This window comes from Orussus abietinus, unplaced genomic scaffold (assembly GCF_000612105.2).
Source record: "Orussus abietinus isolate OABI.00-Male unplaced genomic scaffold, Oabi_2.0 scaffold291, whole genome shotgun sequence".
NCBI classification, from domain to species: domain Eukaryota; kingdom Metazoa; phylum Arthropoda; class Insecta; order Hymenoptera; family Orussidae; genus Orussus; species Orussus abietinus.
In genome coordinates, this window is record NW_019394451.1 from 16,970 (window position 1) to 42,807 (window position 25,838).

General features: G+C 41.8%; 4 protein-coding genes and 1 long non-coding RNA gene across 11 annotated transcripts; 3 read left to right on the forward strand and 2 right to left on the reverse strand.

Moving 5' to 3' along the window:
- The first annotated feature begins 142 nt into the window (after positions 1-142).
- On the forward strand, positions 143-9,160 carry LOC105698634 (ATP-binding cassette sub-family B member 6, mitochondrial). 3 transcript variants are annotated; one of them, XM_012423054.2, is made up of 14 exons: positions 143-360; positions 428-661; positions 924-1,019; positions 1,087-1,607; positions 1,696-1,895; positions 1,972-2,134; positions 2,645-2,856; positions 3,294-3,440; positions 3,574-3,797; positions 3,914-4,194; positions 4,903-5,003; positions 5,169-5,512; positions 6,160-6,317; positions 7,374-9,160. In XM_012423054.2, the coding sequence occupies exons 4-14, from the start codon at positions 1,245-1,247 to the stop codon at positions 7,782-7,784; spliced, it is 2,604 nt and encodes an 867-aa protein (XP_012278477.1). In that variant the 5' UTR covers positions 143-360; positions 428-661; positions 924-1,019; positions 1,087-1,244; the 3' UTR covers positions 7,785-9,160. The 3 variants fall into 3 exon arrangements, with proteins under 3 accessions (XP_012278477.1, XP_012278469.1, XP_012278487.1); XM_012423046.2 differs by having other exon boundaries at positions 924-984; XM_012423064.2 differs by lacking the exon at positions 428-661 and having other exon boundaries at positions 924-984.
- Positions 9,161-9,236: 76 nt separating this feature from the next.
- LOC105696687 lies at positions 9,237-11,715 on the reverse strand. Of its 2 annotated transcripts, XR_002762190.1 has the most exons (4): positions 11,691-11,715; positions 10,779-10,940; positions 10,548-10,617; positions 9,237-9,516 (listed from the first exon to the last, which is right to left on the reverse strand). It is a non-coding gene; the product is annotated as an uncharacterized LOC105696687 (long non-coding RNA). The 2 variants fall into 2 exon arrangements; XR_001103740.2 differs by lacking the exon at positions 11,691-11,715 and having other exon boundaries at positions 10,779-11,588.
- A 413-nt stretch (positions 11,716-12,128) lies between these two features.
- On the forward strand, positions 12,129-16,368 carry LOC105698195 (activating signal cointegrator 1 complex subunit 2). 4 transcript variants are annotated; one of them, XM_012422236.1, is made up of 14 exons: positions 12,129-12,265; positions 12,368-12,445; positions 12,534-12,694; positions 12,846-13,230; positions 13,492-13,712; positions 13,802-13,987; positions 14,061-14,216; positions 14,325-14,424; positions 14,598-14,756; positions 14,827-14,949; positions 15,034-15,155; positions 15,245-15,443; positions 15,507-15,690; positions 16,111-16,368. In XM_012422236.1, exons 1-14 carry the CDS (start codon positions 12,224-12,226, stop codon positions 16,248-16,250), a joined length of 2,256 nt encoding a protein of 751 aa, XP_012277659.1. In that variant the 5' UTR covers positions 12,129-12,223; the 3' UTR covers positions 16,251-16,368. The 4 variants fall into 4 exon arrangements, with proteins under 4 accessions (XP_012277659.1, XP_012277676.1, XP_023288163.1 ...); XM_012422253.1 differs by having other exon boundaries at positions 15,525-15,690; XM_023432395.1 differs by having other exon boundaries at positions 15,528-15,690.
- Positions 16,369-16,675: 307 nt separating this feature from the next.
- On the reverse strand, positions 16,676-18,120 carry LOC105698213. The gene is made up of 4 exons (XM_012422265.2): positions 17,900-18,120; positions 17,652-17,759; positions 17,280-17,454; positions 16,676-17,217 (listed from the first exon to the last, which is right to left on the reverse strand). Exons 1-4 carry the CDS (start codon positions 17,905-17,907, stop codon positions 16,711-16,713), a joined length of 798 nt encoding a protein of 265 aa, XP_012277688.1. The 5' UTR covers positions 17,908-18,120; the 3' UTR covers positions 16,676-16,710.
- A 1,102-nt stretch (positions 18,121-19,222) lies between these two features.
- On the forward strand, positions 19,223-25,471 carry LOC105698187 (polycomb group protein Psc). The gene is made up of 5 exons (XM_012422223.2): positions 19,223-19,532; positions 20,673-20,794; positions 20,881-21,033; positions 21,102-21,469; positions 21,662-25,471. Exons 2-5 carry the CDS (start codon positions 20,674-20,676, stop codon positions 25,469-25,471), a joined length of 4,452 nt encoding a protein of 1,483 aa, XP_012277646.2. The 5' UTR covers positions 19,223-19,532; position 20,673.
- Positions 25,472-25,838: the final 367 nt, after the last annotated feature.

Below are 25,838 nucleotides of genomic sequence, written 5' to 3' on the forward strand. Positions count from 1 at the left end.
GCGATTGCATACTGTGCTGCCCTCAGTGGAGAATACGGGCGGCTCGCGCACTTGTCGCCAATGGCGACCCATCCACTGAAATATATTGTACATACTTCTGGGCTTCTATGGAGACTTCTGAATTCTTTGTCCAAAATTGGACTTCGGGATCTGTCCAAATATTCTTACGTCCATGGTGAAGATTTACAACTGTCAAAAATCTTTTACGCGAGAAGGATCACCGAGTCTCATTTGATTACAAGGCTTTATTAATTAGAAATAACAATGTAATTGTTTGCATTGTAGATAAATATCTGGTTAAGGACTCGACAATCGTATTCCATGGTGGATTATACTAATGCTCACCGCTTGGATTTTGAGGTTAGTTACAATGGAACAAGGCAGTGATAAATATTTAAATCGCAAATAATGCAGCTATTGTCTTTAGCACTTACGCAAGCTGTAACATGACAATTCACTTTTTGAAAGAGCCCGCGGACCGACAACTATACATTTCCGATGATTTGGAAATTTAGATTTGGGAACAAGTGAAAAATTAATTATAATACAAATCTTGTAACAAGAATTGCAATTCGGTGACATCGCAGCTAAATGATCTACTCAGTCGCAAAAGAATCGAGTCAGGTGCCGGTTTCTCATAAGAATTGCAAGGTTATGCTAGGTAAGGGTAATTCAATTCTAATTATTACAAAAGGAGTCTGTACAAAAATTATTAACTATGATGTTTAAACAGTATGTCAGAATCTTAACTTTCGGTGGCAGGAGTTCTTTAACTGCAGCATATCAATCGTAATAACCAGCAATCTTATCTCTTGGTTTTTCTTAGCTAAGGATTTTTGCTTCGTATAGAATATAGATTATATCACGTAGATGACGTATCTTTGGTTTGCGATATGAAGCTGATATTGTGTTGTGTGTTCTAGGGGCTTGCAGAGTATCATTATTTACATATCAGGAGGTCAACAGTGGGAAATAACGCCTAGTGTAATAAAATCTTATGATACGGCGCTTTGTAACCAGTAAATAACCAATCGAAGAGTACGGCATTTTTTTAAATACTTAACGATACAACGATGTGTGTTCTAGGGGCTTGCAGAGTATCATTATTTACAGACCAGGAGGTCAGCAGTGGAAAATAACGCTTAGTGTAATAAAATCTTATGATACGCCGCTTTGTAGCCAATAAATAACCAATCGAAGAGTACGGCATTTTTTGAAATACCTAACGATACAAAAAGAATCATATGGATAACATGGAAGACCTATCTTCAGATGGTGACGATGTAGTTGGATTAGATGCAACATATTCTATGACCTACTGCCCTCCGAATGTTACGTTTGGTGAAATTTGGGTGAATCATGGAATGTCTGAGTGTTTTATGGATACAGTTTCCACCTTGATTGTTTCATTTTACTTGTTAATCTTTGGGACAATCCAATTATGGATGTACAGGAAATATGGAACAGACACCAATGAAAATATGCTTCCTAAGAGTAAATTGTACACTATGCAGAAGTTACTACTATATTTTGTTCCGCTCCTTGCTGCTGTTCGACTGGGTCTTCATGGTTTGGTGCTTGACAACAAAACTATATATGGTTACATGGTAAGAACAATTGATTAAATTAAACCGATACTAGCGTTTTACAGATGTATACAAAGAAAATTAACTATGTACACGTTTTTACTGTTAGATTCTTGGAATGGTTCTAAGGATGATCGCCTACCCATACTCTGTTCACATTCTACGTGTGGAACGACACAAGCAACTGCCAAGCGTCCCGACTAGAGGCCATGGATTAGTACTCCTTGGGTTCTGGACGTTGGCATTTGTATCTGACAATCTTGTCTTTATCAATATCAAGAAGTTTGAATGGTGGTTCCAGCTCGACTCGTGTGTATACCCAAATCCTCTCCTAAGTACCTAAAAGATGACAATATGATTCCCATTCTCCTTCTCCTGTCCTCAGCACGACCGATCGGGTGGAAATGGCCCTCTTCGTTCTCCGTTATGTCAGCGGTTTAATGATCTTCGCCCTCGGTTTACGAGCACCTGGAGTGATTGGCAGCTCAGACAATGAGTATCATACTTTCAATGATACGGCTGAGACACGTTCACGTTACTACTACAATGTGAGTTCGCTTTCCTTTTCAATAAGTCTAAAAACTAATAGTCACCAAGCTGGTCATTTAAAGTACAAATAACTTCAATCCAAAACATACAAAGACATTTCTCTTCCATTATATCTTATCGTCTGAACATTATCATTTTCCTCGAGAAGTACTGAATAATTAGAGCGTTTTTAAACGTTTCTTTCCCTCATTACTTTGCACATAACTAAATTTTTCCTAGAAAACGAATCGGTCATGTAATGCACTCGAAAGTCTGAAGTCACCCCGTAGATGTGCACTCCCTATTTTCTAACACGTCTATTTTCCGTTTGGGAAAAGTTCCAAGACATCTGCGAACGCACCTAACCTCCTTAGTTCTCGAGACCGGCATTTTCGGTCGTTTTCTCTTTCAGAGAAAGAATCGCTTAGTGGATTCTGCTCGTGTCTCGCGCAGATATGAAAATGACTGGCCAGTGTCATGTAGGAAACGATCGATTTATTGTAATACGCAAAGTGAATGTCCGATTGCAGAGACCCGATGACGAAGGCTCAACCTGGAAAAACGCCTGGTCCAAAGTCAAAGTTCTCGCACCCTTCCTCTGGCCGAAAGCGGACGTTTTGCTGCAATTCAGGGTCTTCCTCTGCTTCGCACTCCTGGGAATGGGACGAGTCATTAACCTTTACGTACAGATATATAATAAACTGATCGTGAACAGTATTTCTGATACTCCTGGTGTGTTCAGGTAATACTAAAAGAAATATGTGCTTAAAACTTTCTTATTTTAAATTAATTCAATCAGATACAGCTATTTAACATTCTCGATAACTGTTGCCTGATACTTGAAAGAAACAGTGGCCATACAAGAACTGTCACTGTTAAGTCAGTGATCATATTAATAGTTACAATAAATAGGCCATCGATTATAATCAGTATCGAAAGAAGAATGCAGAGAAACACTATTTTATTAATAATTATATGAATTTCCTTTGTACTTGTCGCTATACATAGGTGAAAATTTTTGAAGCGACGCGCTATAAGTTTTTAAGATCGATGTAATAGGTAGTCTGGATTTATTCAGGGCATAATAGCTAATAAAAAGGCAAGGGTTGTCGTGGTACATCTTATCGATTCATAAAAGCTTAACACAAGGATAGTTAACAATTGTTGTCTCTTTTTTAGGTGGGACTTGATACTGACCTATGTAGCATTCAAGTTCTTACAAGGTGGTGGCACGGGAGGCATGGGAGTACTTAATAATTTACGGTCCTTTCTTTGGATTCGTATACAGCAGTATACAACTCGTGAGATTGAGGTGGAACTGTTCAGGTACGCAAAAATGAGGAATCACTTATGAACATTTCATCGGCTGATTATGACCATGCCAAGTCAAGCACGGATTAAGCGATATTAAAAGCACAAACGTGTATACATTAATTAATTCATGATTATCTTTCTGCAGCCATTTGCATGGTCTGAGTCTGCGATGGCACCTGAGTCGAAAGACTGGAGAAGTGCTTAAGATCATGGATCGAGGCACCGACTCGATAAATAATCTACTCAACTACATCCTGTTCTCTATCTTGCCTACCATAGTTGATATCCTGATCGCTGTGATCTTTTTTGTAGAAGCGTTCAACAAGTGGTTCGGCCTAATCGTCTTCTTGACAATGACTTTATACATCGGTAAGCCTCACCTAACGATTTGATCTTCTCTTCGGAATTTCTTCCCATATGACGTAAATAATGACGTTCATCCTTTTATCTCCCTCTCTTTTTTTTCTCTCGTTACCTTTCCATAGCTGCAACCATCACTGTCACCGAATGGAGGACGAAGTTTCAGAGGAGAATGAATCTCGCCGATAATGCCCAAAAGGCGCGCAGCGTGGACAGTCTACTTAATTTTGAAACGGTCAAATATTACGGTGCGGAGGCATATGAAGTCCACAGCTACAGAAAGGCCATTCTTAATTTTCAAGTCGAGGAATGGAAATCCATGGTTACGCTGAACATTCTAAACACCATACAGAATGTTATTGTCTGTGGAGGACTTCTCGCTGGATCTCTGCTCTGCTTGCACATGGTAGAGTACTCGGTGTTCATAAGGTGAAGTGAAACATGTCGAGGAACTTGATCGACGCCGGTAAAAAAGATTTTTCTAAATACCTACTTTGCTGATGTTCGTTTTTATATCGACATAATATTTAAACACCAGATAACAGGTAATTTTGTCAAAAATGCAAATTTCTAGTGTCAGGATAATTCGTTGGTGCTCATGAGTCATGTGTCAAAATTTCAGACGGTTCGATCCAATACCCTTAAAAACAAAGTGTCTTATTCGAAGCGACTGATTTGAGGGGGTTTCACTTCACCTTAAGTTAACTTTAGTTCTTTGCAGATTGTGATTTTTTTTTTAAGTGCAACTTCTTTAGAGGCGGTGGGGTAAATTCAATTCATGTGAAGGTTGCGTAATACCAAAATTGAAACATTCATTTGGATAAAGAGAAGACTACTTTCTCTTTTTTAATGTTAAATTGCAATTTCAATTGAAAAAACATTAGCTACTACAGAAGTGTCAGTTCTGTTGCGCAGCTTTCTACGTTAACTTTTTTTTTTTCATTACAATCAATGTTGTATGATTGAATCGCATAAAATCGTACTTTAATTAGACAACTTTCCTGACTCACCCAGTAAATACTTTGCTAATTAAAAAAGATTATGGTTATTATTAATTTTTATTATGGCTAATTAAAAAAGAATTGTCACATTAACTCCTGCTTTTTGTACATAGGTTGTAGCTGGCGAAGGCTTGACCATCGGTGACTACGTACTGTTCGCTGGTTACATTATTCAGTTGTATGTTCCCTTGAATTGGTTTGGAACATACTACAGGTATGTTTAAGCAAATCTCAAATATGGTGTTAGTCGTCTGAGAGTTGAACACCATATTTAATAACTAAACAACTATACATTATTTTCTGCCATACTCCGAACAACTACAAATTATTTCACCAATCTTGTACCATTTTGATTCTATCTTCCTTTAATTGGTTGCAGGGCCATTCAAAAGAACTTTGTTGACATGGAAAATATGTTTGAATTGCTCCGAGAAGAAAAGGAGGTAATCGATGCACCTGGTGCTGGGCCATTAATAGTGAAGCGTGGACATGTTGAGTTTTCCAACGTAACATTCGGCTATACCGCAGACAGAATCGTTCTAAGGAACGTCAGTTTTATAGCTCCGGCAGGAAAGACTATAGCCTTAGTTGGGCCTTCGGGTGCTGGGAAATCAACTATCATCAGGTTGCTCTTCAGGTTCTACGATGTCGAACAAGGTGCCATCTCCATCGATGGACAGAATGTAAAGACGGTCAAACAAGCCTCTCTAAGAAGTGCCATAGGTAATAATATGTTTATAATATTTACTGTTTATACAGGCCTGTTTACATAACCTCTTGCAGTGGGATTTCTCTTATATATATTTATATAAGTCAAATCGTTGGTGAAAATATTCTCCGAATTGGGTGTACCGATTAGTTTCAAATTTTACCATGTGAATATGGTGGCTCTACAGTAGGTCATGAAACTCAGAAAATTTCATTTTTTCATAAGAAATGTATTAATTTATCATGGACTAGAACCAACATGGCGTGGTCCGTTCGCGTTTTTGATATTTTACGCTTCTTGGAAGCTTAAAATCGAAAATGAAGAATTTCAGAACCCTAGCTCGAACAATGTAGTATATCGTAGAAATGGAATATTAAAGAGTCAGATGGGAAAATGTGGAAAATACTTTCACCAACGATTATAAACATACCATGACGTAGTTCTGATTTAGTTATTTCCATGCACTAATTGCGGCGCACTCTTGCAGACCTTTACGACTCCCTTATTTTTTCGAAGCAAATCCCATTGTATGTACATTTTCAAAGCCTTATGCAATCAGGAATCAATTAAAAAAAATATATATTTTTCCATACTTCTAGCCTAGCAAATATCCTTAGTTATTATTAACGCCGTTGTAATTTTGTTTGTTCATTGAACACAGGTGTAGTGCCGCAGGATACTGTGCTCTTCAATAATACTATTAAGTACAATATACAATATGGAAAGATAGATGCTCCAGAGGCTGACATAATCGCAGCTGCCAAGAATGCTGACATCCACGAAAGGATCCTCAGCTTTCCTGATGCATATGAAACTCAGGTAAGAATTACTGACGATAGACAAAGAATTCCGAAGTCTCCATAGAAGCCCAGAAGGATACAGACGCTCGGTGCTCGATAAATAGTACGTTAGCCAACGGATGGCAGCGCTGTAATCGTCTCCCCCATTGGCGATATATAGCGAATTGCATTCTTTATTTATCTTCATCCAATACTCGCCTTTCTATATGCGTCTCTCTTCCTCCCTTATGTGAGATATCGTTGGCTAACACATGCGGTCTTTCTTTTACTCTAACTTCTGGTTTGTTAACCAACTTTTTGAGCATCAAGCGCTAACATAGGATCTGGGCTTCTGTGGGACTTCAGAATCCTTTGGTAGTACCAAATGAATTCAGAAGTCCCCATAGAAGCCCAGAAGGATACGGACGCTCGATGCTCGATAAATAGTACGTTAGCCAACGAATGGCGGCGCTGTAATCATCTCCCCCATCTCTCTTAATCTTATGGCGATATACAGCAAATTAGATTCTTTCTATATCTTTACCCAATACTCGCCTTTATATATGCGTCTCTCTTCCTCCCGTATGTGAGATATCGTTGGCTAACACATGCGGTCTCTCTTTTACCCTAACTTCTGGTTTGTTAACCAACTTTTAGAGCATCAAGCGCTAACATAGGATCTGGGCATCTATGTGACTTCTGAATCCTTTGGTAGTACTAAATGAATTCAGAAGTTCCCATAAAAGCCCAGAAGGATACAGACATTCGATGCTCGATAAATAGTACGTTAGCCAACGGATGGCGGCGCTGTAATCGTCTCCCTCATTGGCGATATATAGCGAATTGCATTCTTTATTTATCTTACACACAATACTCGCCTTTCTATATGCGTCTCTCTTCCTCCCTTATGTGAGATATCGTTGGCTAACACATGCGGTCTCTCTTTCACTCTAACTTCTGGTTTGTTAACCAACTTTTATAGCATCAAGCGCTAACATAGGATCTGGGCTTCTATGGGACTTCTGAATTCTTTGCGGTAGATCATCGAGTTACGATACTCAGAATTACATAATACCAAATTATTTCCACCTCCTAGGTTGGAGAAAGAGGTCTTAGGCTCAGCGGAGGAGAGAAGCAAAGAGTTGCCATAGCCCGAACCATGCTCAAGGCTCCGAAGATAGTTCTCCTCGACGAAGCCACCAGTGCTCTCGATACGCAGACCGAAAGAAACATTCAGGCAGCGTTGAACCGAGTCTGCGCAAATCGCACCACCATAATCGTTGCGCACAGGTTGTCCACCATAATTCACGCGGACGAGATTCTCGTTCTGAAGGAGGGTGAAATTGTTGAGAGGGGCAGACACGAAGAGCTCATTTCGCAGCAAGGAATCTACCATGGCATGTGGCAGGCACAGCTGCAGAACGACCAGGATAACTCTTCGCCAGGACCTGCGAATACCATCAACAGCAGGGAGGATGTACTAACTGAGGACAAAAACACTTCCTAGCGAGCCATTGATCTACCAACAGTTGCATCCTCCCATTAGGCACTGCATTGTTCCACTGATCGGACTACTTTGGGGCTAAATATAACATGCCCCATTGTCTGCGACTTTAATGCTCTCTGCTGAGAAAATTATGAACTCACTGATCTATGTATTAATGCCGGAGGTTCCCTCAGTGCATCGAGTGTTATACAGGGCCCGTCGACACATTAAGGTGAAGTGAAACACGTCGAGGAACTTGATCGACGTCGGTGAAAAAGATTCTTCTAAACACCTACGTTGCCGACGTTCGTTTTTATATCGACAGCTGTGTCGAATTATAGCGGGTATTGTACTAAATGGCATACTCCACCTGTCCTTTTCGTACAATAATTATAAAGAAATCTTAGTTAAACCCCAGAAATCATATGGATTCATGGTTTCTGAGGCCCCAAGTGACTGCAGAGGGAGTCCCTACGCCATCTGTGATTTCCGAGTCAACTAAATTTTCACTCCGAGACCTCGTATTACCATCGTTTTAGCATAGAAGCGCGTAAGACAGATTTTTTACCTCTATCTCGTTAAAATGCGAGTTTCTCAATTACCAGAGTATTCTAAATCGTCGTGCAATTATCCCGACACTTTCGTTTCTCGTATTAGAGCCCTCAAAAATTGTATATTGATCGAAATATGAGAGCTCGACGCAATTTTGGATCTGGCCTGTGCTAAGTTAAAGTAAATTTGGTCAAAAATCCAAATTTCTAGTGTCAGGATAATTCCTCGGTGCTCACGAGTCATGTGTCAATAATTTGGATGATTCGTTCAAATTTCCTTAGAAAAAGGAAAGTGTCTTATTCGGACCGACCGATTTAAGGGAGGTTTCACTTCACCTTAAACGTCGCAGGCAACAGAGTGCAGCTAATTCGAGTCCTACCAATTAATTCACCTGATTGGCTATTTTTTTTTTTTTTTTATGATTACAGGTAAATTATGCACCGTAGAGAAAAATTGTACAGGACTTCTCGACTCCATTTTCGACAAGAATAGCAATGTATAAACCGTTGCCAGGAATTCTGTTACGTTCTTTATAGATCAATGGGTGAACTCTGAACCCTAAACTAAGATGAACCCTGTAGATGGCTCATAGAGTGAACCGAAAGAATAATCCTGGTGATTAATGCACCACGATCAACCGTGAGATTTTCTCTATGAGGGACGGGGCTTTATTTATTTCGTAATCCTAATCGCAAAATCGCTCTGAGGATTTTTGCGATCGTCGAACGTCGTAAGAGAAGTAGCTCTTAGTTCTTGGATGCTGTAGTTGAATACTTGCTGTAGCATATCCATCTTAAATCGTTCGTTTGTAGGAAATTCTAAATAAATTACAACTATATTATTAATCTGTCGATAGTTTTTCGTTACTTTGGTGACCGCATCATTTTACTCCAGACACGCGTTAGTCACGGGACAACCCAGTATTCTTTTGCGTATATCATTCTGAATAAATTACATTTATATTAATAATTTGTTGCCGGTCGTTTCTTAATGAAGTATTGGAATGACAAAGCTTTGATTGGACTCTAAGCGGTTGTACAAATATTTTCGTATGGTCCTTTTATTCGTGTCCGACGTAACGTCCTAGAGCGCCATCTGCAACCCAACCGGAGCCGTCTACTGGATGCACGACCGTTGCTTGATTTTCGCCCCAATTAAAGTAATAACTTGCGAAGAACACCCAACCAACGTTCCAAAGTATCTGGTAAGAACAGAGGGTGGAATTGCCTCAGAATTGAGGAACGTAAGATGATATGAAAGGTGCTGAGTAATTTAATCAACGTCGATAAATTAAAATTCATCTGTACCCTTTTTGGTGGTAACGCCATCTTAAATACTCAAGAGGTGACATAAGCTGGCGCGTCCCGTTACCGACATTTATATTTATGTTCAAGTCTTTTACAGTCTACGTTGATAATTATACGAACTGAAGCATCCCTTATGTCATTTCAGTCAAGTAATGATGAAGAGATCGATGTAAAACTGTCGAAATCCCGGGAATTCATCATTCTAACGACTGTTTAGGACCAACGTCGCCATCTGTGACGTTTAGCTGCAACCAAATTTTTCCTCTAAAAACCCGCGTCAGCTCCGGGACGAGCCAGCATTCTCTTGCAATCGTTGGTGAAAGTATTTTCCATATTTTCCCATCAGATTCTGTAATATTGCATTTCTACGGTATTCTATGTTATTCGAGCTTGTTCCTGAAACTCTTCATTCTCGATTCTAAGCCTCCAAGAAGCGTAAAACATCGAAAACGTGCCTGGACCACGCCATGGTGATTCTAGTCCATGATAAGTATAAATATCGAAAGCTCCGATATGAGAAACGAAAGGGTCAGGACAATTTCACGACAATTTAGAACACTCTGGTAATCGATAAACTCGCATTTGAACTGTATAAAGGCAAAAAAAAGTGTCTTACGCGCTTCTATGCTAAAACGATTGTAATACGAGGTCTCAAAGTGAAAATTAAGTTGACCTGGAAATCACAGATGGTGCAAGGGGTCCCTTTGCAGTTAATTAGGGCTTCAGAAACCATTAATCCATAGAATTTCTGGGGTTTAACTTAGATTCCTTTATAGTTAATGTACGAAAACGACAGGTGGAGTATGTCATTTAGTACAATACCCAATATAATTCGACACAGCTGTCGATATAAAAACCAACGTAGGTATTTAGAAGAATCCTCTTTATCGACGTCGATTAAGTTCCTCGACGTGTTTCACTTCACCTTAAACGGAAGTGTAGAGCCTTCATTGTTGGCCATGGTGAAGGACCCAAGTGGTAGTCGATGCTTTAATCTATGAATTTAATAAGAAATGTTTTAAGTATCCGTTAGCACTTACTAGGAATTGATTTCATTTTGTAACGAAACATAGAAACATTCGCCATTCCTTTTGCAAAGTCTTTTGCAACTGGAATTTTTTTTTTTACTTCTACATTTATATCTAAATATCCATACCGTGTAATTCTTTTCTTCGGATTTGTTTCGACAAGAACTTGTATGCCTCTGCGTTAATGTCTTGAATCTCTTCTAATTCCATCCAGTACTAATTGCGACCATTGATTTCCGGTGACTGTATCTTCCGGATTTATTTTGCAATTGCGCCGTGGTTTTTTGCAACTAATGTAAATTGCAAAGATAATCCAAATACTGGCAGCAAACACTCGCGACAATTGGACTGCCATGTACGTAAAAAATTACATGGCACAATGTTTATATTCCGTTTATGGAGAATATTTTCCGATTAAGGATTATCAAAATAAGTTTAAAAGTTTCCCTTTTAATCTAAACATTGCCAAACTATCCGCCGGCGGAATTACCCGTGACAGGGATTGACAGCAATTGACAGTAATCGTTTCTATGTTAAACCAGGTATACAGGGTGTCTCATATCCGTATATTTCATATGTTTCATATGTATGAAACATTAATATTAATATGTAAATACGGAAATATTTTAAGGAACATTGAATTAATTTCGCGCTTGTATTCAAAATTGTTTAGAAATTCAATATGGCGGATTCCACAGATGCATGATATATGTATTCGGATGATTAACGTCTTTTAACGCACATGTAAATATGTAAAAATTGTTACGGAATGATTAATCTAGCGCTTGTGTTTAATATTCTTTCGATTCAACCCAGTTTAATATAAAATTTCTCCCTGGATTTATTATTTTATATTTAGAAATAGAAGGTCGTAATATACTTTACGCTATCGTAGAAAACTAAGGATGTACTTTACGTTGTAATATACACGTAGAAAATCACGTATATTACATGACGTATTATACTTACCCAACCCTGGTTTTACCCGGTCAAGGGCTTTTCATGATTTTTTTCCTAATCTCTACGGTCGGACCACTTACCTGCCCCACTTTTCATCAACCGAAGGCCCGTCCCTTCCCGAGGACTTTTAAACCACCAGTCTCCTTACCTCCTTCATTCATGGAGTCAATTCTATTACTCGAGTCTAGTGAAAATGCTGAAAGTGGGCACCTCCTACGATTCTGTACCTTTCACTGTGGTGAAAATGTGAGAAACTTCGAATGAAACTAGTCGACGAAATCTCAAACCGAGTTCTTTCAGTTTCGAGATTTCACATTTTCACTCGGCAGATATAGAATCAGATAAATCAATTCTCGCGGTATGACAGTACGAGAAATGAGCACTTTCACCAAAAATACAGAATCGACCCCCTGTTTCTGTAAAACTCATTTTTATAGATAATGGCGCAACCAAGCGTCGCAGATCGAAACTACTTTCGATACCATGTATTTTAACAAAGCATTGAGCTTCTAGGAGGCGTCGGAATTCATCGCTTCTGATTGCGAGTTAACCTTAACAAGGTTTTAAATAGTATAGAGTGATTAACCGTCAAACAGTGTTATTAGACGTATTTATGACGGAAAATGTATCTGAAGCTAGCATGGATACTTACGAGGTAATGTATTAATATTAACCCGTTAAAATATTACATCTTTAGGAATTTGAGGTTATAATGTAATAGCAAATACATTTTATTCATGCTTTTCTTAATTTATAGAATCTTGAGCTCAAGCCGCTAGAACAACTAACGATTAAGGTTAAAACTGAGGGAGTTACTCAGCAAGTGCCGGCATTGGTAAGAATTTCTTGATCTTTGAAGGTTACATCTAAGGTTGCGCCCTAACGATCCATGTAGCGGAGATAATATGAACATGCATTTACAGAGCGAACATTGGGTGGTAGAGCGGCGATACTTGCAATATGTTGTCCCTAAAATTAAAGATGCTAATGGTATGGAAATCGTGGGTGCCAAAGAGTATTGGTTGGAGCTTGTCGAGTTTATAACATTGGATCTTAAGTGGCTACTAGGGCTTCCATTTTATAAGTGAGTCTTTGTAACCATGAGTTTCATATAAAATATGAACTGCCTTTTTTTTGTACATGTTCTTCTTGAACGATGAAATGAAACGTTTGCATGTTTTCAGTAACGTCTCATTTTAAAATTCAACGTGATTCTCTTACCTTCCATCGAACAGGTTTTGGTCGAATGTAGTATATAATTCAAAGATAGTGAATATGCTGGTTTCATTTTTACAAGAAGCTCCACCATTCTACGTTCTTGATGACTTTCCTGATAACAAGGAGATGCGGCAAGCATTGGATGTACTGCGGCGCTTTGTCCTAGTGACGTTTGCTCGTCTTGTTACAAATAAGGAAAGCACAACCGAGTTTATGACTCGCGAGCACCATGGACATTTATTATATGATAATTATATATTTACAATACCAATAATGCTGGATCTATGCCAGCTCTATGGACGGGAAAATTCCAAAATAGTGGAAAGGATCCTTAAGAGTGTATTCAAACTGCAGCCTCTATACAACGATGATCTTAGGAGAACTATTCCCTTCCTCGTTGATGTGAGTAAATGAATTCTGAACACTACTTCCCTCAATTTAGATTTTGAATCTTGAAATTAAGTATCAAAATATTTAATTGCGGAAAATTTGTTTAGCAAGAATTGTGTGTGTGCGAAGTAATATATTACTTCATAATTCGTACAAGTAATATAATCATTTCTTAGAATTTCAAATTGAAATATTCAGTTAAGAATTTTTTTAACGTGAGATTAGTGACAGTAACTGTAATAAGTATGAAATACAGTGTAACAAAACTTTCAGGTGCTGCGAAATATTGAACAAAGATTTGAAGACCGTCCAGTGCCATTAGCTGGAGAAGTGGTTTCTCTAGCAGAACGAGGTTGCGGCTCTATCGACATCACATTGCCAGTTCTTGAGGACCTAATACTGCATCTACTAGATATCTCTTCAAACATTGCAGTATTTCTTGAGAACTATCCTTCTGCCTCCATTACCTTCCATTCACATGACTTTCTAAATAAGTTTGTACTAATTTTTTTATATTTTGATCAAGAGTTTGATGACTTAAAATTTCGTCCTTACTTTTAAGCAATGATTTTCAATATTCCAGGGTTGTTTCAGTTTACAGTTACACAATACCTGAAATGTACAAAAAATTGGAACATGTCGCGTACAAAGACGAGACAATGGGAAGGTACGCCGAGGCAAAGCACCGACTCGATGTAACCAGAGTAGAATTCTTGCAGCTCTATCGAACCATCATTTACAAGCCTATAATGGACATTTTAGAAAAATCGTAAGAAGTTCGGAATGTAATAGCTTTAAAAAATTGTTTACGTTTAAAATAACTCTCATTTTTATTACTTCAGAAGTACGTTGACCGAGGAGGAAAAAAAAGCATATGTTGATGACTACTTAAATATTCTTACTCATGCATTATCAGAGAAAGAATTTATCATCGACTATCAGAGATACTATCCTATCGACTTTGACCTTGAAGTTCTTATGCAAATCTCCTCCGAAGTGTATCCTTAATTTCTCGATCAAGTAGCTATTTAAATCACCAAGGAACTAATTTGTTTATGCCAACAAAATTTTGTATATTCTTTTCTCCTTGACTTACTAATCTTTAGTGATGCAATGAAGCGGGACTTCATTCTACAGTCAATGTATGCCATTTCGGAGGAGCCAATAGGGGGACCACGAAATGTCTCACCAGCATGTGCTGCGACTGTACGCTTGCAATTTCCTTTTTAGTCATTATTTAACACACGAATCATTTATTAATCCTATTTTTCACACCTTGGGAAATTATTTTCAAACTACCTTAATAGTTTTGTATCGTATCGATAGAAGCCAGCGACCCATTGTAAGCAGCTTATCATCTATTTCTTATTAACTTTTAGGCGATAAGAAATGAGCACAATCCTGTTGATGAATGTATGCCTTCGACAAGTGATGATTCGTCTAACAAGCCGAAGTCTACAAAAGCTGGAGTCGAGCTGGCCTCTCTCATATCTGAAGTAAAAGACATCTTGTGCAACCTTGGCGAAGGCTTCATTGAAGTAAATATCTTTGGGGGGAACTACGAAACTACGAGTCTCCTCGTATTGTTACTTTAATGTTCATTTTCAGAGATGTCTTAAGTACTACAACTACGACAGTGCTGCAGTAGTGAATGCAGTGTTAGAGGACTCTCTTCCAGCGGAGTTGAAATTAATCGATCGAACCTTGCCATCGATCCCTTCGGATCCAATGGTAGCATTTTACTTACAAGTTTGAAAAACTGATAATTCTTAACATTTTTCACATAACTAAGGTAAACGATAATACTCTTTGAAGGAAGCATCAGCTGCAGTGGACCTAGCCATCGGTATGCAGCGTCTAAACGTCTTTGACAACGATGAGTTTGATATCATGACCAGAGATGTTATCGATACGACTCGAGTACACAAAGGTAAAAGGTAAGTAAATCTACTAATGATTTAAATCCCAAAGAATGGATATAACTACGTTTTTGTCGATTATAATCGTGGTTCAATTATCTGTTCAGGAAAGAGAAGCACAAAAATCTAAACGAAATGTTGAACGACAAGTCATTCAAGAAAGACGTGGGTGACTTCTATTCGAAGTTCAGTGTCATCGATGACTATGATGATGAGTACGATGATACTTATGACAGACACGATGTTGGACTAAGTGGAAGGGATGATCCCGTAGAGATGGATGCAAGACTGTTTACAACTTCTAGAGTTAGTACTATTGTAAAGATAACCTCAATATAATATTTGTGATAAGTATAAAAGTATCAATAGGGATTTTCTGTAACGCAGCAGGATTCAGACTCCATCGATGTGAAAACGCTTCCTAATAACGGTGAAACTGCTCAAAACAATAAGGACCACTTTATCGAGAACCCAGCAGATGTTAGAGCCAGAGCGGAAGAAAGGAGGTTGTCCAAGAGAGGTGGCAGGGGAACACAATCTAAAGATACCGTTGGTAAGAACAACAAAGAAACTTAAACTCCTTTTCTTATTAACAGCCATTGTTTCCAATATTTAACATATAAACATATACATTTGCTAAAGCAAGCTCATTGGATAACAGTAAAACCTGTTTAATACATTGTTTTTGATTTATGAGATTGCTAACGCATCTATCTTGGAATTACCAAAAATATATAATAATTTATAATACTCTAATAACAAAGTAGGTAAAATAATTGTATGAAATGTGACGATAGCGCTTTGCATGTATTTGGGAACTGCGTTCTCTTCCAGGGGAGGGGAATTTCTGTTCGAGTTGAAAACATGATTACGTACGATATATAATTGCTTATCCTAAGTAGGTGCAGAATATTTCAACATATTTAGAGTATGGAATTGTAGTAAAACTTGAAAAAATATGGCTTTGTTTCAGGCAAGCCAAGAGGTCAAGGCCAGGACAAAACCGTTCTGGCTAATCGAGAGGAGAAGAATATTAAAAAAGCTACGAGAGCAAATCACAATCGACGAGCAGGAGCAGAATGGAAACGTCGGGGGGGCATGATTCCCTCGTAAAGACAGCCGTCATTATATCATCGACTTCGTTTCCGAGCCATTCGTTTCTGTGGTCTAACTTTGGGTCCCAATTTGCAACATTAGTATTTATTTACAAATAAAATTGATTCACCTCGCAGTTCCTAGTTACGTGAAGTAATTCATAAGTTCTTCCGCAACTTGAATTAATTTGGGACATCATCGAAGAGACAGTTCCTGCTAGGGTGTGCCAAACGGAAATGTCTTATTTGTTTATATAAGGAAAACATTACTTGTTATTGTATAGAAATTATATCACTATATTGCTTATTGTATCAAATTCGTCAAAAATGCGGTAAATGTAGTTACTTGGTGTAGTATCGGATGTAAGATCTTGTTATTCCATTAAAAGTTTAAATAATTCGTAGAAAGTAATAATGGGGCAAGTCAAGTTTTGGCACACCCTTGATCTCTTCTCTTTTTCATTAATCTCTCTGATCACTTAATCGTCTTTTACTATCGTTAGCCCACGGATACGATTAAACTGCTCGGTAATCTTTTTTTGGTACTCATCGTCGTTTGTTGAAATCCTTTCCGGTGAACTCGAGGATTTCTGGGACATCAGTTGAGCAAACAGTTCCATTGTGCTACCATAATAGTTTAATTGAATCATGATAAATGCGTGAATGCTAGGTTCAATGTACTCCAACCTTTTGTCAAGAAAGGCTGGGAAATCGATAAGTAGCTGTGAATGGCAATTTTTTAATTCCTTTGCTGCTGCTTCTTCGATTCTTCGCTCCCGTTCCACTTTGGCAATGTGACTAGCTGTTCGGTCTTTCCTTTCTTGAAGTTTTTTTAGACGATTGTAAGTGCACTTCCAGGTAGCTACGAGTTCCTCTCTTTTAGCAAGTGCTTCGGCAATAATAGCAAATAAGTCTCGTAGTTTCTTCAGAGGTTCGATAAATGTCTTTTGGCAGAGAGCCATTGTTTCCTGAACATTTTTTCCAACCTGCATAAAGCAAACTGTCACTATTATGTTAATGAAATAATCGTCGACAAAGTGTCAGCTACCTGTGTTGTGACAGAATGGTACTCCTCGACTATTTTCCTAAATTCATCGTTTGTATGAGCCAAATCGCACGTGCTAAGATTAGCACTTAGACGTTGATCGGCTCGATCAAGGTTGTCCATTGATTCCAGGTACCGCTTCGTCTCCTTTGTGAGTTTTCTCACCGTCTCTTCGATACTGTTATACAACAGACAGAGATTAATACAATTTATTCTTAAATCTTATAAAAACCATAGACATTTTTACAGAATCGGATCAAGTCAAACTTAAAAGAATTCGTAACAATAGACATGATACGTATTCTTATCTATGATTTCTGATACGCGTTATGTGAATAATTGGTTATATTAAATCATAAAGAACAATCGTATTACTGCATGAGTCTCTGCACAATGACATCCAATTCTCTGTCCTCGGCATGGGAAAGGAGCGGCGGGGCAGGAGTGGGTCGCTGTGTTAAGTGACTTTTCTTCAACAAATTCCTGTTGTCAAAAAATCCCACTCTCTTAGTTGATTATTGCATTATCATATTATTACATTCTTTACATTTTAAACGTTTCCCATATCGTTTATAGGTTAACGGGTAAATTTGAATCAAAAGAAATTTTCTTGAAATACATACCACGCCATTTTACCTTTGCTGGACACTGCTTTATCATAATAGTTATGAAATTATATCAATCAAAGTGCCATTTCAAATTTCAGTGCTATAATATCTGAAAACGACACATAACCTTTATCACTTTCATGGTCTGATATTCTCTATTTCTCTTTTTGCCAGTGTTACCACCGTCGCGATCATGGTGGGGTAATTTTGCGTTTTTCGAGGTTATTTTGATCAGAGCGTTTATTACGTATTTTTGACGAGAGCGCTCACTTCTCACACTTTCATCTCACGTGGATTTATTCGCCGAATTATCTATTCGCTGCATGAAAGAACGAGATTACTAGCACTTTCGATCTGGTAATACTGCTAAACAAAGATACATACCTTGTAAATCGAAAATTGTTGAGATGGGAGTTATAAGCAAGAAAGGCAAGAAGATGGAAAGCCGTTAAAAGTAAAGAGGACTCGAGTCTATCTATATTTTTTAAATATTTATTACATTCATATTTACATGTACTATAATTAAAATGTAAAAATGGTTAATGAACGATTACACTGGCGCTTGTGTTTAAAATTCTTTCGATTTAATCCAGTTTAATATCAAATTTCTCCCTGGATTTATTATTTTATATTTAGAAATAGAAGGGCGTAATATACTTCGCGCTCACGTAGAAAACTAGAGATGTATTATAAGTTGTAATATACACGGAGAAAACCACGTATATTACATAACGTATTATACTTACTTAACCTGATCAGGTGCATAAATTCACGTGAGAAGAAAGTGCCATAAGTGAGCACTCTCATCAAAGATACTTAATAGACGCACATGCGCGGTTCCACGACTTTGGTTAACCGAAGTTTAACTAGTTTATGCGTGATTTAAACATGCTGTAAACCCCTTAAACTACGATCAACTCTGGTTATGGAACCGGGCCTCAATCTAAACTTTTACATATGTACAAATCGCGACACGACATTAACTACGTTTCCATCGCGCTTCTAAATCCGAGACTTATCGTGTCCGGTAAGTCACACGTCTCCATCGCATTAATAAATACGCAGATTCGATTATGAGCATCTCGATCGATACTTAAACTCGGATTTACGGGTTTAGACCCTATAAATCCCGGATTGGACGATGGAAACGTAGTCAATAGCGGAATCGAATATCCAAGCTTCGGATAGGTCGTCTCGAATCTCGATCGACCAATCCGGAGAGACCTATCGCAGCGCCACATGGTCTCGAATCGCGCTAATGTGAAACACCTGTCGAGACGTAACAGGCCGATGTTTTTCGTTGGAGTAATCGCACGTTGTTTATCCGCCATTTTGTTTGACTGCCGTACGCGCAGTTTTCGGTGGCACCGTGGCCTATTTTAACGATGAGTCGCGATCGCTGAAGGACTGCCGCGGAGTTCTCTGAGAACCTGTCCATTCCTCGCGACGCAGTTGGTGCGCGGTGAAGCATGTGAGTCTCGGCTCGGGAGTTCCTCCCTTCCGTCGCCGGGCGGGTATCCGTAATGACAATCCGTGACAAGTCGCGCCGTCCTACGAGCTAGCTTTCCTCGAGGCCAAATGGCGCCAGCCAGATAATAACACGGTCGATCTAGTGCTCCGGAACGACCCGGGACGCCACGTAAGCCACGTAAGCAACCTTGAGCCACCTTCGAACCTTCGAGCCCTTTCACGGCAGTTGTCCATTACGCGGGTTCTCACTTTCCTAATTCGTCCGACCTCGGCTTATCTCACGACCCACTTTTCTTAATTAACGCATCATGATTTCGTGTACTGTGATTAACTGCGGCACAGACACGAGTCTCACACAGGTTTGATTATTCTTTTTAGTGTAATTGTTAAATATCATCGATGTCCCTTCTGCGATAAGGGTGACTTGCGTAGTCTTCCGTTGAAAACGATGATAAATTTCATTGATGTCCCTTCTGCGTTAAGGGTGGTTTGTATAATCATCCGTTGATAGCAATACTAAATATCATCGATGTCCCTTTTACGATAAGGGTGATTTGCGTAGTCTTCCGTGCGTAGCGATGATAAGTATCATCGATGTCCCTTTTGCATTAAGGGTGGTTTGCGTAGTATTCCATTGATAGCGATGCTAAATATCATCGATATCCCTTTTACGATAAGGGTGATTTGCGTAGTTTTCCGTTCGTAGCAGTGCTAAATACCATCGATGTCCCTTTTGCGTTAAGGGTGGTTTGCGTAGTCATCCATTGATAGCGATGCTAAATATTATCGATGTCCCTTTTACGATAAAGGTGATTTGCGTAGTCTTTGATAGCGAGGGTTAGTTGTCAACTACCAATGTGTTTTACCTTAGGGTTCAGATATTGTTTCCCATTGAGTAACGCATTTGATACGAGAAGTCGTTTATTGTGTAATGCGTTTGAAGTGTTTTGCTGTAAGATTTTTTTTTTTTTTTTATGAACGATTGAGTAGGGAGACGTTGCATGAAAAAGTTTTGCTTATAACGTTGCGCTCCTTGTAACCAAATGGTGACTATTATACGATACAATTAATTAATCCGTAGAAGCTGTGTAAGGATGTTTGGTTTGATGTGCTTAATTACTCTCCGTGAAACGGTTAATATATACACATATCTTCTGTTTTAAAAAGTTGCTTACACAAATATTACATATCAGTGGATTATTTAAATAATTCAATTTGAAATATATATTTATTTGTTTGGTTCGGTTAAAGGAACTAATTGTAGATGTAAATTACAGTAATTTAAACAACATGGAATAGAACTTTTGGTCCGTTTCAGAATGTCGGGACAGAGCGGTGGTCATCGGCTGCGTTTGTCAAAACTGAACGAGCAATTGACGTGCAAGCTCTGTGGAGGATACTTTGTCGATGCTACTACGATTATCGAGTGCTTGCATTCATGTATGTTGTGGCAATATCTTTGTATTAATTACAGATCGCTGTAATCGTTCCCCCCTGACACTCTAACCTAACTTTTTTTCCCACAGTTTGCCGTAGTTGCATCGTAAAATACTTGGAAACAAATAAATACTGTCCGATATGTGAAGTTCAGGTTCACAAAAGTAAACCACTCATCAATATTAGACCGGATCATACCTTGCAGGATATTGTGTACAAATTGGTACCAGGATGCTATCAAAGTAAGTTATCGTCACTGCTTTCGATCGATATATCCAATTCTTTATTAATTTATGTGTGTATCTTCTAGATGAAATGCGTCGACGGAGGGAATTCTATGCAAAGCATCCAGAAGTAAAATCTTCTACAATGACGCCAGAATCTCGTGGGGAGCCTACCGAGTCACATATTTACTCGCCTGATGAATCTCTAAGCCTGTCTTTGGAGTATTATAGCCCAGAGACTGAAAGCGAAGCAGAGGATTGCAAAGATTCCCATTCGCTGCCTAGGAGATATCTTCGTTGTCCTGCAGCAGTAACGGTCTTTCATCTTCAAAAGTTGATTCGAGCCAAATATGGTCTCACCGAGGCACACCGAGTCGATGTCATGTACCACGAGGAACCGCTATGTAGTAGTTACTCATTGATGGACATTATGTATATCTACCATTGGAGGCGGGTAAGTTCAACAACGTATTACTACAATTCATCGTTTAAACTTAACATGGACGAGTATTCTGTAAATAATCAATTTAATGTATCGCTTCACCATGACCTTACGTTATTATCTTAACCTCTTAAGATCTGAAATGATCATTATAGTATTTAATTATTTCATCAATCTTAATAATTTTTTAATCATGTCCCCCAGAAAGTACCGCTGCACTTGGGCTACAGGATATTCGAGTCTTCACCAAAGCGTTTGAAGTTGTCCGATGACAATACGGACTTTAAGCAGTCTTTGTCGAGTGTTGGTATCAGCACGGTAGAGTCCAAGGATGAGCAGTCAAGTCGACGGGAGTGGAAAGAAGTGCAGTTGAAGATATCAGAAACCGGTGTGATGAGTGTCACCGACATATCCAGTCCAGAGTCGAAGAAGAGTAGTACAAAACCTGAGGAGGGTAATTCGGAGAAGGGTGCAGATGAGACACTCTCTTCGGAGGCTGTAAATACCTGTAACGTAGTTCTAAAAGAAGAGGGGAAGACTACGAAGCCAATCAGCAGTGCAGGGAACTCATCGAAGAACCATGCCGAGGGTGCCAAAAGCAACGACCAACTTCCGGCTGGTCAGGAAGGGAAAATTGACAAAGGAAGTGCGTGTTCTCGGAACGACGGTCAGTCCAGTTCGTCGAGTATGGCGGAGGAACCGAAAAAGCCGAAATTAGATACGGAGAAGTGTCCTACTCCGTCGATTGGCTCAGAATCCGTAGCACCAATCGAGCCTGAGAAGCACGATGGCAAAAGTACTTCGACCGACACTCGGAAGTCCATCGGTAGTTCTAATTTGAAAACGGAGGAAAAGAGCGATGTGGAGACGCTGCCGTGCGAAAAGAAAACCGCTAAGTCGAAGCTCTTAACGACGAATAATAATATCGTAACCGTTGATTCGCAGAAGCTGGAGGCCTCGAAGCAATCCGCAAAGGGTCCATCCGAAACGAAGGGTCCACCGTCTGCTGGATCGAAAATCGATGCACTCAGTACCAAGCTACAGTGCCAGCTGAAACTTGGCCCAGTTAATAACACGTACTCTAAGAAGCTCCCGAAGGAGAAGAAGGTCTCCAATTCCGGGTCCAAGAAGGTCGATGGGAAGATCCCGGTGGAACCCACCAAGGGAGAGACGTTGGTCACGGTGGAGTCCGTCAGTGTCACCAAAACTCGGGCCAACTGTGGAGTACCAGCTCCTGTTAAGAGCTCGGCATCGGAGGCGACTCCTAAAGTCCTGTCAGTGGCGGTCTCTGCACCTAGTGGACCCACGGTGACCTCCCACACGAGCACCCTCGTGTCCTCCTCGCCATCGGCTACCTACGTAACCGCGCCTTCTGTCTCCGTTGCGAACGGACAGAGTACCTCTAGTAGCCATCTCCAGAGTCTAGCTCAGGGTCTGCCTCAAGGTCTACCTCAAGGTCTGCCCCAGGGTATGCCTCAGAGCCTTCCGCCGAGCATCCCCCAGGTTCTGTCTCAGAATCTGAGCAGTCCCAGCCATCGGTGTCCTCGCAGCGAGCCCTCCTCGATGGAGCCCCAGAAGTCGAGCAGCACTTCATCCTCGAAGCCTACCTTGACCAGGTCCACCGGCAACATCGGCAACCTGACTCCCTCCAGCGAAAGCTTGGCTTCGATAGGACTCAACGTCTCCACGGCCATGTTGAGTCTTAGCCAGGTTACGAGCGCTACTTTTCCTTACACTGTGCAGGACCTGGTGAGCTCGGGGATGCCCCGAAGCCCCGTCGCAAAAGGTCCTGCGAAGGTACCTTCGAAGGCGCTCTCGAAGAGCAGCGCCTCCGCGAGCTCTCCCACCTCGTGCAACCAGTTCCCGATGCAGCCCGCTTCGATGAGCGTTTATTCGGTGTCCAAGAGCAGCAATCCTTACCCAATAAGTACGCAGAGTTCGGTTTGTACCTCGGTAAAGCCATCGGCAGGGAGCAAGAGTGGCTTCGACACCGCTGCTGGGGTGTATTCCGTGCCACCGTGTCCCGACGCGATTCCCATCTCCTTGGTGAAGCCCATGGTCCGGAAGCACGAGCTCATTGCCAAGGGGACCAACCTTAACGAGATATGCGCGAAAATCGGAAACAGCGGCTCCAAGATAAACGACATCTGCGCGAAGATCGGGGAGAGCTCCAAAGAGAAGAACAAATCGGAGACCAGGGTCAGGTCGGAGATCCCGGACCTGCTGAAGATCGCGAAGAGGAGGCCCTCCTCGGAGGCGCCGATCAAGCACGTGCCGAACATCCCTAACGTGCCGATATACACGCCGAGTAACAGCCTCTCCTCCGAGAGCAAGAACACCTACGGCGGGAAGGAGGCGGTCTCGAAGAGTCACCACGCGACCTCGTCCGCGACGTCCGTTGCGACCTCCTCGCACTCGGTCCAGAAGATCCCCACGATGAAGAAGCAGTCCCAGCCCGTTGGGTACAAGACTCTGCGAGACCCCCCGAAGTCCTGGAACCCCACCCTCTCGAAGAACAACTTCGTCGCCTCCAGGAACCAGATCAAGGACGTCCCGAGCCAGTCGTCGTCCTCCAGCGAGCAAGGGGCGAACCCGAAGCCGATAGCCTCGAAGCCGGCGAAGATCTTCAAGATGAGGAACACGCTACGGTTCCTGGGGAACCCGGCCTCGGGGGTGAAGCCGATGTACGGCTGCGGGGCCACCGAGGCCAAGGAGAAGGAGCAGCCCTCCCAGCAGCCCTCTAAGGGCGGCACCACGATGAGCATGATGAAGATCGACCCCAAGACCCTGACCCCGATCGTCTCCTCCTCGAGCTCCCCCATAGCCCCGCCGCCCCCGTACTCCCCGAACGCCCGGACCTACCAGAACAGCCCCTACCCCAGGGAGATCTGCCGGAACACCGGCTCGCCGATCTCCCTGAGGAACTCCCCGGTGAACATGCTCTCGACGAACCCCTTCATCCCCTCCGCGACCCCGAACACGAACCCCAGGTTGATCTACACCCACTTCCCGCCGCCGTTCCCGGACGCCAGCAGGCTGCCGAACCCCCTGATCAGGTCGCCCCTGGGCATCCCGCCACCCAGTGCCTTCCACAACAGCCTGCCGCCCTCGATCAACCAGCTCTACCAGAGGTCGAGCTACGTGCCCCAGACGACGGGCTACGCGGCGGCCTCCGCGCAGCCCCCGGCCGTCCAGCGGATACCGGCCAGCAGCCCGCACTCCTCCTCGTCGGCCCCTAAGTCGCCGAAGGGCTCCCCGAGGAGCTCCCCGAAGAGCTCCCCGAAGAGCTCCCCTCTCCCCGGCAAGCCGGAGACCCAGACCTCGGTCTCCGCCTCGTCGACCTCCTCGACCTCCCCGGCCGCCTCCTCGGCGTCCTCGGTCTCCGTCGAGAGCGTGGCTCTCCAGCTGGCCAAGGGCCTCTCCAAGCACCAGGAACAGAACGCCTTCAACCTCTCCAAGAATCCGGACCAGAAGGCGCCGATCTCCGAGGCCGGCCAGGCCAAGCCGCCGACCTCGACGCCGACCTCGGCGCCGACCTCGACCCCGAGGACCACCGCGACGTCGACCGGCCCGAAGACTTCCTCGACCTCGACGGTCCCGGCGACCTCGGTCACCCCCGCGGCCCCCTCGACGGCCGCCCCCACGACTTCCACGACGAGCAGCACCGCGCCGACCTCGACCGCGGCCTCGGAGAGGTCCAAGACCTCCGAGCCCGCCAAGGAGGAGGCAAAGGTCGAGGGTGGGAAGGAGGCCGAGAACCAGGACACGGTGCAATCGGGCAGGAGGACCGCCCCAGGTGAACGCAGGACGGAGCCGAAGGACGCCCCCCAGGAGAAGGAGGGTTCCCCCAAGGTGAACGGCGATCTCGCCCCGGAGGCCTCCCCCGGGCCCAAGGTCAAGCCCAAGGAGGACGAGCCCAAGGCCGGCGATGCCCCCCAGGAGGCCGTCGAGGCCCGCGACAAGGTCGAGGAGCCCCCNGGAAAATATTCGCCGGTCGCGAATGTGTTAAGGTGATGTGACAGTGACGTGGAAGAGGTTTTGTTTATAAAACTTTTCTCCCAACTCGATTTACCGAATAGTTTAAAACTTTACAACATGAACGAGAAGAATTCTCTCTGCTTTCAGTCGTCACGAATCACAAGTTGTTTTTCTTTGTTTTTTTGTTTTATTTCTCTATCTCTCTCTCTTTGTCTTTTTATTGCGCACCGCGATGGCGAAGGGTTGACTTCAAAGGACGAGCCACCTCCTGGGCGGAATGCAATGCCGAAGGCGGAGAATAGATGTTTTAATGGGCAGTTTCTTTTCGACGGGTGAAATTAGTCTACGCCATTGTTTAAGGTGATATGAAATGTCTCGTGTATACGTATTGAAAAGTCGAGGG